This window comes from Mus caroli, unplaced genomic scaffold (genome assembly GCF_978045245.1).
Source record: "Mus caroli unplaced genomic scaffold, Mus_caroli_1 scaffold_4, whole genome shotgun sequence".
NCBI classification, from domain to species: Eukaryota; Metazoa; Chordata; class Mammalia; order Rodentia; family Muridae; genus Mus; species Mus caroli.
Window position 1 is genome coordinate 67482088 of NW_028227259.1, and position 15488 is coordinate 67497575.

At 45.0% G+C, this 15488-nt stretch overlaps 1 protein-coding gene across 4 annotated transcripts in view; it reads left to right on the forward strand.

Annotated features, from left to right (window-relative positions):
• Fam114a1 (family with sequence similarity 114 member A1) overlaps positions 1-15488 on the forward strand; it is a 71199-nt gene that overhangs the window by 44585 nt on the left and 11126 nt on the right. For all 4 annotated transcript variants that reach the window (XM_021162251.2, XM_021162252.3, XM_085836711.1 and 1 more), the window contains 4 exons: positions 344-496; positions 6369-6492; positions 13287-13378; positions 14964-15125. In XM_021162251.2, the coding sequence (XP_021017910.1) occupies positions 344-496; positions 6369-6492; positions 13287-13378; positions 14964-15125 (531 nt within the window). The remainder of the gene's footprint in view (positions 1-343; positions 497-6368; positions 6493-13286; positions 13379-14963; positions 15126-15488) is intronic.

The window sequence follows — 15488 nt, forward strand, 5'->3', positions numbered from 1 at the left end:
TCATTTTGGTTCATGTCTTGTTTAGGCAGCCATGATGATTAGACTTCATGGGGACCCGAATACCTCCTCCCCAAGGGCTAGTTTTTATGATATCACAAGGCACCATGCAAGCTTCCAAGGGGCAGGAGCGTTTCTTAGTCCTACCCAGCTATGATGCCTATAAACTAAACAATGACCAGCATGGGGCAGGTCCAGTAGTGGCACATATACCTTGAAATGAGAAATTCCAAAGCGACAAAAGTGATATTTCATATACTATCTGCCCTCCCCATCGCCTCCGTATCCTGTACAGGAAGGCAGCATGGAAAGGCACGTCTAGTTCATGAGCACTGTGTCTCTGCAGATGTTGAGAGAAGCCAAGGAGAAGGAGAAGCAGAGGTTGGCCCAGCAGCTGACAGTGGAGAGGACTGCACACTATGGGATGCTGTTTGATGAATATCAAGGTTTGTCACACCTGGAAGCCCTGGAAATTCTGTCCAATGAGAGTGAGAGCAAGGTACATTTCCCACGGGTCAGGGTCATTTGAATGGCATTCTTGGGTGACGTGTTTTCCTTAGCATGGAAGCAACAACTGGGAAGAGGTGTAAAGATATGTTCTCTCACCTCGTGACTTATGCTAAGCTCTCACATAATGTACAGCCTGTGTACATCCTCAAGCTGCTTACAGCTTCCTCTCTGCCCTGTACTAACCTGTCACTCCGCCCAGCCCAGGAGGGTCAGCAAATCAGGAGTCCCCACCACCCCTTCCCATGGCAGGAAACTTGCCTGCCAAGCCCTTCCCTCCTTTTGGCAATCAGAGATCCCTGACCAGTCTGTGCCTTTATTCCACCCAGTAAGCACAGAGTAACTGGGGTTTCTGTTAAACTGTGGGCATTGAGTGCATATTTTTTTATGAGTTACCATTTTACTTCTTTGATCACCTTTACCACAATATCCGGCCATAAGGGGCAAAGTCATGCTACGGAGAACCATTTAAAAATGTTCCTATTTAGAAACCTATGAAATCCAGATGACTAAACAGATGGCTCTATACATTCGTACTATCCCAACGTGACCCCAGACAAACAAATTGTATGGATTGGAGGCAGAGCTAGGCTGCCTAAGAGAGACCAACCTCAGAGAAGAAACAAAAGGGGCTGGCAATATGGCTCAGCAGGTGAAAGCGCTTGCTGCCAAGCCTGACTACGTGAGTTCAATCTCCAGGACATAGAAGGTAGAAAGAGAGAACTAACTCACTCCCTCACTGTATCCTCTGACCTCCATGTGCACACACAGCTATGATTAAAAAAAATTAAACTATTAGAAAAAACAAGTACACAAAACACAATTGAAGGATAATTTTTAAAAAATGACATGAAAAGACAAAAATGCTAACTCTCATACTGATACAGAATGAGCCCCTAGTAAGAGTTTCTTTAGTTCATTGATTAAACGGGGACCACAGGCAGGTGTTTGCACCAGCTGTAAAGAAAACCAGAGAGGGAGCTTTGAATCACAGTTGCAAATAGACAAACGCTTGTCACCAATGGGGAAGACTGCCTACAAAATCCATTTCTGTGTCTGCAGAGAATGGCTTTACACTGCCATCAGCCACCCACAGTTTACGCTGTTGTAAAACTGCTCCCTTACATTCAGAATCCCATAATCCGGTAAAATGAGAGAGAGAGAAAAAAAAAAGCAATTTCCTACCAAAGCACAGAACTCTACCTATGAAAGCTGAGTCAGGAATCAGCCTTTATGTGATTATACATAAGTATGAGGCTGTGGGATTTTGGGTCCCTCTTACTGCCATCTGCTTGAAATGACAGTGATGATAAAGCCAGCCTTGTTGGGTTTCTAAAGGGATTCAGTGACATCGCCCATGTAAGAGCTCATAGCAGCATCCATGTGTGTAAGTGAGCAGACTGCTGATGACATTGTATTGTCTGTACGTTTTCTGTTGTAAATATCTGTTGTTGTTGTTGTTGTTGTTGTTGTTGTTGTTGTTGTTGTTGTTGTTAAAACAGGAGACTGGTCCCTACTCCAATAATATAGAGAGATTGCATTTTGGCCAGTTCCATCACAGACCTCAGCTACAAAATAACCCTCAGCTTTCTTACAAAATCTTCCTGCCTCAGCTTCTCAGTGCTGAGATCGCAGGTGTGAGCTATATAAGGTCCCATCCATGATAAATTGCTTTGGGGCCATTGGTAAGACAGCACTCACTCAGGCCCAGGAAGCAAAAGAGAAGAAGAAGACTAGACTAAGGTCTCACAAAGACAGGTCTCCAGTGACCTGACACCTCTCCCTGCCCCACCCCCAAGGCCTCAACCAGCTTCTAGTAGCTCCAAGCTGCAAACTAAGCCTTTGACACAGGGACCTTTGGGGGCCATTCTAGAGGGGTCTGGATCTTCTCTTTGTACATCATTTCCACAAACTTTGCTCTCTGTCCCCAGCCAGGAGATCTCTGTGGCATTTGGTGAGAAATGTGGAATTCTTAAAAAACTTACTGATGGTAGTTACTGAGTGCTGTCATAAGCAGCCCTACAAGTCTATGTGAAAATCAGCAGAAGTAATTTCTCAGTCCTATGACAGTCTGGAGCAGGTTACCCCGAAAGCAGACAGCTTCCTGTACACAGTTCTCCAACAAGAATACAAGGTCTTTAGGCACAGCTAATGACAGACAATGGCTGCCATAGAGATGTATTTATAGCACAGGGACTGTGAGGAATGGAAACTCACATATTTCAAAATTCCTTAAAGTGTAAACATGGAACAATCTCACCACAAAAATGGTGTGAGGCCACGTATTCGTTGGTACACTCATCAGCATGATACACTTATTCCCCAGTGTATACATGTGTCAAATCACCCCAGTGTATCTGATACATACATGTACACATGTCACATCATCACATTGTATCCCACAGATACATGTACGCATGTGAGATCATCACATTGTCTCCCACAGATATATGTACACATGTCTCAGATCACCACATTGTTTCCCATAGATACATATACACATGTCACATCACCACACTGTATCCCATAGATACAAGTAATCACTTGTTAATTCAAAAATCAAGTTAAGATGGGCCTGCTGGCATAGGCCTGAATCCCAGGTATTGAGGAGGCTGAGGCAGAAGGATTTCAAGTTCAAGGCTTCTCTGGGTTTCAGAGTGAGTTCAAGGCCAGGTTTTGCAACCTACTGACTCTGTCTCAATAAAAAAGTGCATAAAAAGAATAAAGAGATGATGAGGATAAAGCTCAGGCATAGACATTGCACAAGGCCCAGCACTGAAAATAAATTATTTAAATTCAATTTGAACTTTAAAATAAGGGTCAGGAGCTGGCACATCAGGTAAAGGCACTTACCACCAAGAGCGATGGCGTGAGTTTGATCCCTGGAATCCACAAGGTGGAGGAAGAAACTCCCTGACCTCCACACATGCACACACAAATAAATAAATAATCATGGGAAAAATAAAATGCACAAGAAAGGGGCTGCAGGCCTTTGTAGCTTGTGGATAGAGTACTCACCTAGCAGACACAAGGTCCTAAGTCCAATTCTCTACCACCCCCAAAACAGACAATTAAAATAAACTCATAGGATGAAACTTTAATGCTAACGAAACATCCAGGACACACTTATACTAAAAAAAAATGTTATTGTGTGTTTGAAACACAAAGTAACTAAGTAGCCTGTGTTTACCTGGCAACCTTACATGGATACTTTAAAAGTTAAAGAACGTTTGAGACAAACCTTTGAAGAAACCAGCTCTGTCTTTCTCCATTGACAAACTTTGATCCTGAGGCAGGAAGGCTGAGTTTCCTGGTGGGATTCTCAGTCCCTGAATTTCTATTGCATCCTCCTCTCTGCCCCCTCAGTCTCCAGCTGTCCTTTACCTCAAACTGCCATGCACAGGTAAGTGAGACTCTTTTGTTCCAGCTCCACACATTCCCCATTGCAAGCAGCTATCTGGAGTCATCTTCTAGGTTCACACTGGTCTCAGCACAGCATGGGAAAGAGGCCCACTCAGTAACCTGGAGAGTGTTCTAGAAGGGGAAGCATCCCATGTGTTCTGTGTCTTAAAAATGTATTGGATGTCACCATGGCCTGATGCCTGTGGTCCTCTGAGTCCCGTCAGCCCAAAGAAACAGAGAGGACACTCCCATTTGAAAGCTGTGGACAAGAAAGGATGCTCGTTGTATCCGCTGATATTTCATTGGCTGAAACTCAAACATTACAAGAGAAAGGGAAGGAAGTATTGACGCTGGAGAGCTGGCTCTGTGATTTCAAGTGTGTGCCACAGTCTTGAGAACTGGAGTTTCAGACCCTAGAACCCACATCGTGGCATGCACACCCATACCACATCAGCAGCAGCACACATGCCACAATAAATAGATAAGTGAATAAATAATACAAAGGAATTATTATCAATGATGTTGCGTCAGATCGATTCTAAGACAGACCTGGCAGTGCGGTACATGATCAGTGGGAAAATCTCATCATTTTGTTTCCATTACACTCAGTTGCATTTTTCAAATTTTATTTTTATGGGAAAGGGGCATAAGACACTCTGTGTACCCTTGTGAGGAATGCATGATTAATTATGATTAATTCTTGCGTCCGACTACAATTCAGTGCACGCCGCTGTCGCAGACTAGAGTTAAAGAGGGAGAAGCAGGAACATGCAAGTGAAAAGAAGGCTCTCAGAAAGCCAGAGCCAGAGGGGCTGGCCGGGAGCCACAGAGCAGGGCACATTTCTGCTACCTGCCGAACTGCGTGGCTAATGGGTTTTGTGTTGATTTCCTGCCAAGCTTCCTCCCAGAGCCTTGGGCAGGCGCACAGCACCCAGTGATGTGCGTAAACCTTAGGAAAACAAAGCCTGCCAGCCCGGATGCCCTGGCTGACTCCTAGTCTGCTGTGCCAATTTACTAACACATGGACGGTGAAACCTACCCCAAGGAGGACGGAGCTCAGCTAGTACTCCCTCCAGAGGGAGAATTTGAAGTGCAGAATGAGAAACCAGAAACGAACAGCTTTACAGTCACGCCTCGTTTTTATTACGATGTTCCATGACCTGTGACCGATTTGGAAATTTAGATTAATCTTCAGAGGATGGCCATCTGTACTTGTTTTGAAGTGTATGCAGAGGGCACTCTCCAAAGAGAGACTCTTGACAGTGAGCAGAGATGATGTCAGTCCAAGCGAGCCTCCTCTCCCAAGCTCTCCCTGCACAGCTTCCCAGTTCAGTGACCGTTCTCTCCTGCTGACTGCAGTGCCCTTCCTCCACGTCCATTAGGTCTGATACTGGTAGTCTTGGGATTCCCTCCCCTAGAGCAGAGGTTTTCAACCTTCGTAACAATGTGACCCTTTAATCCAGTTCCTAGTGTGGTGCTGACCCCCAACCATGGAATTATTCCTATGCTTCATAACTGTAATCTTGCTACTGTTGTGAATCATAATGCAAATATCTGATGTGCAGGATATGTGATATACAATCCCCCTTCAGGTTGAGAACTACCATTCTAGACAATGAATTATCAGAAAATGAAAATGTATCTTAAACATTTTTGTAAACTCAGTGTAAGTCATGTCTAATACATATATATATGTATATATATATATATATATATAGAGAGAGAGATGTATGTGTGTGTATATATTTATATACACAATATATACATATATGCATATATATGCACATGTGTTAGATCTTTCATTTATTGAGCAACACAGTGTTTTAAGTCAGTTCCTATGCTTTAGTGACCAAAATGGCCTTAAAGATAAATGTAAGCAGACCCGATTATTCAGATAAAGCCAAAGCATAGGAATGTAAATTACCCAAGGTCAGCAGTAAGTGAGTGAGGAACTGATATTGAGCTGTGTGGAGGGGGTGTTTTTAACCACTGTGATCAATGGGTTCCCGCCACCATTGCCCAGTGCCTCTTGCTTCATGTTTATTGTTTACCACACCAAGAATCCCAAGGAAGTACAGATCCTGCTTTAAGAAGGAGACAGTTAGTCTTGTGTGGTGGCTCGTGCCTGTAACTGTAATGAAGAAGCCAGGGCAAGAGAAGTTCAAGTTCAAGACCAGACTGGACTATTTAATCAGTTCGAGGCCAATCTGAACTATATACTGAGATGTAACAGCAGCAGCAATAACTACTGAATGGGAAGGACTGAGGCCTGGGAGCCCACGCTGTGAATGGGTGTGAATGGGCAGTAGAGCCAACACCCCCCCCCCTTTACCTCCACACTATGGCTCGCTCAGGAGCTATTGGGAAAACTGGAGGCAGCCATATGTAAATGCTTTCCATGGGAAGAAACGATGACCGTTAAGTGACCTATTTCTTTCTATTCCCTTTTGTTTTTTCTCCAGGTTCAGTCCTTCTTAACATCTCTGGATGGAGAGAAGCTAGAACTCTTGAAAAATGACCTAATTTCAATCAAAGACATCTTTGTAGCCAAAGAATCAGAGAATGAAGCAAGTCCAGAAGAACAAGGTAAAAAGCAGCAACAAATAACGAGGTAAACCAGGGGCCTGGGCCTCAGACACAGCGGCTGAGACAGCCTTAGGACAGGGTGGGATGGACTTCATCCAGGTGCTCCCCACACGGCTTCCAGAATGCCCTGTGCAGCTGTTGTGGGTACAGGGCTCGTCTCACTGATGGGTAGCCCTTTCTTTACTGAATGGGAACCCCATTCTTCCTCTGATGTCCAGCATAGTCCCTGGCACATCACCAACACAAATAAATGCAAAAAAGTAAACCAAGCACAGTGTGCTGGGCCTAAATGCCCACAATATATGTGGCACCGTCTACTTCCACGTGCCAGTGTTGTTTAATATGATTGAGGGCCATGGCGTGCAAATCTTGCACTGAATTTCTTTGCATGGCTTCATCATTCCCTTTAATTTCTGTGAGTAGGAGTAGTGTATTCGTAAGTGTCCCACACACCATCTGAACAGTGCCGTTCTTGGTGTGGGAGGCTGGTAGCCTAGCAGCTCGGTGCTTGCCCGCTGTTTGAGACCCCAAGGTCAATCCCCACCAACCACACAAAAAGTCCAGTTCTGGCCACAGCTGTGCCTTTTTCTCCAGGTGCCCAGGGTGAGGTGTTTCAAGTTGAAGGTCATGGAGTGAGTGCAGTAGACACATCCCAACAGCCTTCCCCTTGGTCTTAGTTACTTCTCGATTGCTGTGAAGAGACCACAACTAAGGCAACTTATGAAAGAAAGAATTGAATTGTAGTTTTAGAGGGTCTGCCCATGACCATTATGACAGGGAACATGGAGGCAGGCAGATGGGCATGGTACTGAAGCAGTAGCTAAGAGAAAGACAGAGAGAGAGGGAGAGGGGGAGGGGAAAGGGAGGGGGAGGGAGAGGACAGAGAGTGAGAAGGAGAGGGCAGAGAGGCAGAGAGGCAGAGACAGAAACAGAGACAGACAGAGACAGACTGGGTCTAGCATGGGCTTTTGAAACTTCACAGCCACTTCCTAGTGAGACACCTCCTTCAAAAAGGCCACACCTACTAATCCTTCCTAAACAGTTCCACCAACTGGAGCCTAAGCATTCCCACATGTGAGCCTCTGGGGGCCATTCTCATTCAAACAACCACACCTCTCAAAAGTGACTGGAGCCCAAAGGGATCTAGAGCCTATTTTGAGAGGCCAGGCTTCTTTTGAGAAGGGAAAAGCTATTCTCAACGTTGGCCACGCCCAATGACCACATTGGGTCATCCATTCGGGAGTGGAACAGAGTCAAGCACATCCTGTGTACGTGTGGGATGTCTTCCTACAGACGGCAGTAACAGGCACCACACCACAGGTGCTTTCAGTGGGCGGAGCAACTGCAGACACAAGGCTGGCTGCTTCTAGAACCAATAGGAAAGTCCACTGGAAACCTTTTCACTAATTTCTTGAACACGTTATATGACCCCGCTGAAAGGAACATCTTCACTATACCCTGAGACAATTCTGACTGTTCTGTGAACTGTTGTGAAACTCAGATTAAATGCCATCCATAAAAAAACACACCTTATGGATCTTGGCTTACGGAAACTGCTCAAATACGTTAGCTGTTACTATTGTTATTTAGTGTGTCCACACATGACCAGGGAGGTTGGGAAGGTAGAATGAGCTGCAGCTTTGACTTGTTTGTTCCTGTTATTTCCTCGACATGCAGAGGAGTGATAATAAGTGTTCACACTGTCACTGTCACAGAATCATTGTGTTCCCAGGTGCGTTACATACCTTTGATCAAAGCGTAGATACAAGCGCTCCTGTGCTTAAACCTTGAGGCTCAGGGCAAATTATTGTGTGTATTCATAAACCTGTTTAATCATGGTTTCCCCCTTTAACCCCTCATCCTGATCTTCTGTGCCTTCACCTTAATGAAATTTATGCTCCTTGCATCAAAATAAAAGAGCCAATTATACTGAAGTATAGAAAGGGGCCAATAAACCTCAAAGAGGCAACTGGGAATAATTTTTTTGAGCATTTATATGTTCCTACAAAAGTCACCAACTATGGCAACCTTGTCATTTTTCTAATGAAAAAACTGAAATACTGGGTGTCAGAGGAGATACAACTCATACTGGGGACCCAAGATGACCCAAGAGACGCCCCTTCCCCGCACTAACCATCACCCCGTTAGTCTATTCTCCAAGCTCATGATACTTGAGCTAGAGCTTGGTCCTTCTGGGTGTGTCATTCAGAAAGGATTTTTAAAAGGACCCTAGGACTGGGGATATGGCTCAGCCAGTAAAGTGCTTGCCTTCCAGGTTGTAAGGACCTGAGTTGGAATTCCCAGAATCTCTATCACAAGTAAATCCAGAACAGGTGACATACTCCTGAAATATCAGCTATGGGGAGACAGGAAGCAGAGACAGGCTGTGGGCCAGCTAGCCTGGCCTTTGGTCTCTTTGTTGAAGTCCTTGACCAACGAGAGAGCCAGTCTGAAACAGCATGTGAGAAGTCCTTGAGTCGTCTTGTCTCCCTACACATGCTATGCATGCACATACCCACACCTACAGATGCTCCACACTCTTATGGACACACACACACACCACACACCACACACACACACACACACACACACCACACACCACACACACACCACACACACACACACACACACCACACACACCACCCACCACACACCACCCACCACACACCACACACCCACTACACACCACACACACACACACACACACCAAACACACACACACACACACACACACACACACACACACACACACACACGGGACTCGGGACTCGATATTTTCCCACGTATCAGAGACATTGTTACAAATGCAAAGTGAAATACATTGTTCATCAGTGTTGTTCTTTGGAGAAGAAACTGGGTTGTGCTGCCAAACAGAAAGTGTTGCCACAGGCGATGTGGTATTTTCTCATTTAAATATAGAGCCTCATTCAGTAAATTGAGAATTTTGGATTTCACACACACACACACACACACACTCACACACACACGCACACTGAAGTGCTGAATATCATATTTTAAGAAAAAAATGATAAATTTGGTAACTGGAAGGGGAACGTGGTAAATTTGTCTCTCTCTTCATGACAAAACCCTATTATCTCCTGTAATAGATCCATTTTCCCCAAAGGGCATCTCCAGATGATCAAAACACTATTAATTTTCATTAACTTAATTTAATAAATAAATGTCATCCAGACACTTAGTGAGGCACTGGGAGGGAAGAACTGAGGTGTTGTTAAGTCAACGCCATCACAAAGGCATATGACAGCCCCAGGAAGACGGAGGGGGTTTCCAAAAAGAGACAGAAAGGAATATCATCAGTGAGATGAGAAGAAAAACAGAGCAAAATTACTGCAGAAACTTAAGCATTGCCCCAGGATTTTTTTTCATATAAGTGCATTTCTACTCCTAAAATCCCCTAACAATTAAATAATTTGTAAGTTTCAGAAGGTATAATAACAAGCTGTCGTCTTCTAGATAAATTTAATATTTGGCTCCTGTGCATTGAATGGCATTGGCTCATGGTTTGCATGTTGGCCTTTCTCACCACACAGCCATGGCCTTTCAATTTGCTTTACCATGGCTCTGAAGAGATTTTAAAAGCCCATTTTCTGTTTATATTGCCATGAGGAAGTTCTCTTGGCCATGTATACAGACCGAGAATAGCAGTAATAGTCTTTGTTACAGCATTGACTGTCATCTGTTTTTATATACTTTTAGTGATTTTTCCCCCTGTGAAATGCATGATAACAGTTACTGGTATATGTTTAGTAGAAATGATGCACACTTAGACGCTGGGGCTTCCTGAAGCATTTGTGTTCTGATTTACTGTCAATTCCCACCAAATATATGTAATATTGTGTGTTCATGTCAGTGTGGCACATAGCAATTCTTATATATTGTTTCCTTATGAAACAACTCAATATTATATTTGCATCTTAGAGTAACTAAAAAGAGAAAACTGGAGTCAGGGTGCGGCTCGGTGATACCGCACTTGCTGAGCAGGAGTAAGTCCCTGCATTTGATCCCTAGCAACCCTCCAAAAGTACAACCTAAAATTTTACAAAGAACAGAGGGTGAGTTTTATGATCCCCAGTTGACAGGGGGCAGAGAGGAAGCTGAAGAAACCCCGTGACTGGTTTCAGGCCCCAGGGGTTAAGGAGTTAGGTGGGTCTCAGCCAAGGGTTCCCACCCTGTAGCACAGCCTCCTGCCGAATGAAGGAAACTGGGCAGTTCCCGGATGTGGTCTTGTCAGTAGAATCTGCTTTCTTCTCTCTCTCTCTCTCTCTCTCTCTCTCTCTCTCTCTCTCTCTCTCTCTCTCTCTCCTCACCCCCTCCCTTCCAACCTCTCCTTACTTGGCTAATGGAGTCTCATTCTCAAATCTCCTCAGGCATCGCTGTGTAGGTAGCTTTCTTCCTATGCATTCTCTGAGAAGTCTATTATAGCTGCAAACTATATCCCAGCACTCACCTTCCTGGCTGGAATGAGTCCCACTACCGCTCCATCCTGAGCTAAGGCAGTTGCCACTGTCTACACCCAGGGCACCCATGTTGCTCATTCTGTGCAGCCACCCTGGCCTCCTTACTGCCCCTCAGAACTTGACAGGCACATTCCCTGCTAGACTTTATTGCCACTGCCAAGCGTCTAGAACACTTCTCCCCTGATCCAGAAGCTATCCTCAGGTGGGGACCACACCCCCGCCCCCACGCTGTCTTTCCCTTCTCGGTTACTATAGGAAGCAAATACGATATAGAACTGTTTGTAAGAAAAATGGAAAAGTGGTGTAAATGAATTGTTATGTGCCACATTGACACGAGCACACAAAGATTTTAAATGTGTTTGGTGGGAATTGACGCTGAATGAGAACTTGGATGCTTCAGGAGGCGCCAGCTTTTCAAGGCGCATCCATTCCTCATAGCTCCCTCCTAATCTTGGCCTGTTTAGGTTGCCATAGCAAACATCTCAGTGTACCTTACAGGAACTTACTTCTCACAGTTCGTAAGGAAGTCTGAGATCAGAGAGCTGGCAGATCTGGTGTCTGGCAAAGGTCCATCTCTGGGTCACAGTCAGCATCTTCTAGCTGTGTCCTCCCGTGGGAGTGGAGGCCAGTCAGCTCTCTGGAGATTCTTTACAAAGACACTGATTTATTCACGTGAATGCCATGCTCATGACCAAAAGCCCCAGCTCTTGATACTGTCAGCCTAGCGATTGGGTATCAACATTCAAGTTTAGGGAAACACTGAATGTAGCACCATCTATGTAAAATTCCAAACCTCACTCGCTGCTCTAGCAGAGGACCTGAGTTCAGTTCCCAGCACCAATGGGACTCACAGACATCCATCCAGCATCCTTTTCTGTCCTCCACTGGCCTCGGTGGGCACCAGGCATGCACCCTGTACACATATGTATATGCAAGCAAGAATAAACTAAATGACGAAAACAGTTATAGTAAGATCTCTAAGTTCTAGCTCCCGCTTTCCTTCTCCCATTGTTCAAACTTCTCCGTAAAACTCATCACTTGACAGAAATGCTTTGTTTATCTGTTTGTTTATAAGTGTTAGGTACAGTATTTTCCACGTGGCTTAGCCTTCCCCAGAGGTATACCTGGGCTCTGGCATAAGCCTGGGTAACCTCTTCACTGAGGGTTTTGCACACATACAATTGGGCCAGATGAATGATGCTTTATTCTCCCTCAGTGGGGCTCATAAACCCACTGTGGAATCAATACTTTAGCACCTACCAGAAACTTTAAGATGGCATTGTCTTGAAGTTGCAAATGAGAGAAGTGAGCCTGCAGCTTTTAACAATCTCTGTTTCCTACCATGGATATTTTTGGTTCATTGGTTTGGTTTGGTTTGGTTTGGTTTGGTTTGATTGTTTTGGTTTTTAGTTTTTTGAGACAGGATTTTTTTGTGTAGTCCTGGCTGTCCTGGAATTCAATATGTAGATCAAGTTGGACTTGAACTCACAGAAATCCATCTGTCTCTGCCTCCTGAAGGCTAGAATTAAAGCCCTATATCACCACTGCCCATCCAGGGATATTTATTTTTATTTTATGATGTATAAATATACTATATAACAAATATTATATGATTATTGTATTCTATATCATATGATATCTTAATAGATTATCAATTCAAATAATATTTTCTTTAGCACCTATTATGTTCCAGGGATCATGTTAAGAATGAGTTAAACTCTTCTCTGTCCTTAGATAGCTTCCCATCTGAGAAAATAGATCATTAAAAAGTATTATAGTACCACACAGGTCTTCTAGAGAACCTTGGGAAATTTCTCCAGAGAGATAGTATTACATCAGAGCACACATGAGACTTCCACTCACCCAGCCCTGCCAGTCCCTTCCTTAGCACCACACCCTGGGCATTGTCAAAGTTGCTATAGGAAGCCTAACCAGTTTCCGAATAGCGGGTACCAGATGCCTGACACAGGTCATACATACTCATTCTGTCAGCAATGGGCTGCTACAGCTGTGGCCCCAAGACACACAAGGTCTCTCTCCCTACCGCCATTGTCCCTGAGCCAACCCAGGGGTGCCTTAGTGCCAGAGGCCTGCAGCTAGGCTTCTGCAGAGCTCTCCAGGCAGCCTGCTGCTTCCCTGCTGTGCTCACCGGTAGAAGACTTGACATCCATCTTCCCAGGCAGCCTCAGGGCGCACTGCCAAAGCCTCTCCTTAGTCTATCCTGAATGCTCCTGCAAAGTCAGGGGAGCTGCCATGTACTGAAGGATGAAAAATAAATGAATCATGCCTCTTACTGCTGTCGCGTTCTGTTTCTAGGCCTAGAAGAAAGCGGGGAAGAATTTGCCAGGATGCTTACAGAGCTCCTGTTTGAAATACATGTCGCTGCCACACCTGACAAACTCAATAAGGTTGGAACCAGCCCTTTCTGTGTCTTTGGTTTTAAAGGGGGACTGGAGAAAGAGGGTCTTGGTGGTAAGATTCCTCAGATTCGCAAGAAATGGGGGGGGACCCGCCAACACCCCCCCCCACGACATAACAGGGGGAGGGGTGTCTGAGGTCAGTAATTGGTACCTTCGGAGGCACCCTAATGGATGCAAGGCTTCTGAGACCTCCCGTTCTGTGATTTACGAGTAATTATCTAGTGACCTTGAGAAAGTCGGTTGCCCTTTCACAGAGGAATAGACTGTTCTGTCAGAGGATGATTATCTTCAAAGAGTGTGTGGGGGGTGGGGGGAACCATCACGGGACTTTCCAGACTCAGCTCCCACCCTTGCTTTTTAAAGAGACATGCGGGTTTTAGAGCGAAGAGGGAAGCTCACACCTCTCCGCCCACCTGGGCCGCCGCTGCCACCGCCGCCGCTCCAACACCTCTTAGGACAGTCCAGCTTTGCCATTGCAGATTCCTCTAACACTACAGTGCATTTTGCAAGTTAGAACCAGGTCTAACTGTAGGATTCCTTAAGGAGGTGCTGGTCATTAATTACCCAAGGCTATGTGATTTCTTTTCTCTCTCCCTCTCCCTTTCCTCCGGACTCTTACCTGACCTAGCAGTGGTTTGCATAGCCACTCACCTGTTATAATGGGTGAAGAAAGGGCAGAATGAGGTATAGAGGCAGTGAGATGAGGAATTTCTTTCTCTCTGTTAGGGGTCAGCGAGCTGACAGGTCAGCTGGGAAATTACCTCGTTCATCTCCCTACAACACCTGCCACAGCTTGGAGTGGAGGGGTGGGGGGGACTTCTCAGTTGTATGGGTCAGCCTTTATCCCTAAAAGAGGACTTTTTAAGCGTGGCTCTCCCCTAGTCTGCTAGCTCTTAAATTACCTCCCAACATTCTGACATGTTAAACATTGACATAGGCTTTAAGGTAACTCAGTGTTTTAGCATAAGATGAGTGACATCTTCTACTTAAGCAAACGGCGTAAAGGATCTGATGAGCTCTAGATAAGTCTGTCCTGTCTCCAAATTCAGGAATCGATAGGCAGGGTGAGGAAGGTGGTCTCGGCAGTTTCCAGTTAGCTACAATTTTGTAGGTCACGGGTTGCTTACGTTGCTCTCCTGGAGTACCAGGCCTCTGCTCATCCTAGAGGTCGGACGGGGGGGGGGCCCGCCATGAATCAGAAGGAACAAAGCCATCGATCTTCTTCCCATCGATATGTTATTGTTTCCTGAGATGATGAGGGCTTTAGGAAAACCACCACAGGAGGAACCTGGCTTCAGCCATGACTTCTACTGATTTCTAGCCTATTCGAGAGAGAGTACAGTTCATCTTTTTATCACCAGCCATGAACCAAGAAAATACATTGTAGATTTTGCAGCTTCTGTCCTTTTCTTCATCTGAATGTCATTTTAAAATACCCTTTTAGAAGTTCCATGTGATCTATATACTTTCCATTCCGCCCTTGTCTCCTCATCTGCCCTGGAGGGTTCAGGTTGAGAACACTTGCTTTTCACATTCCCACAGTAAATGTGTTGTTTGGTTGGGACCATGGCAGGCCATGAAGAAAGCTCACGACTGGGTTGAAGAAGATCAAAGCATTGTGTCGATAGATGTGGCCAAAGGTTCGGAGGAGGAAGAGAAGGAAGAAGGAAAGGAAGAGAAAACCGAAGAACCTGAAGAAGACAACACGGGGGGCCAAGGAGCTAAGACTGTAGAGGTAAACCTGCCTGCATCAGCCACAGTTATCTGTGATAATTCTATAAGGAGCCTCGTTTAAAGCGAGGAGGACCACTTTCTATTTACACCATGCCCTACATCCTAGTAAGACTGCGATAGACAATCTAGATTCTCTATCCCAAGACAATTTATGGCTTAGCGTAGATTTTGTAGCTTTTCTCCATAATTTTATAATTTAAAAGCAGAAAGATCTTCCTGAACATAATTGATTTATCTTTATGCAAATCTGCTACTATAAATTGTCTTTATGCTCCCTCGCTAATGAGGCAATTATTGGAGCTCTCTTTCACTGCTGTGGCTTCTTTCCTGCAGTTTAGTACACTCATATGCCTATACTTTATGT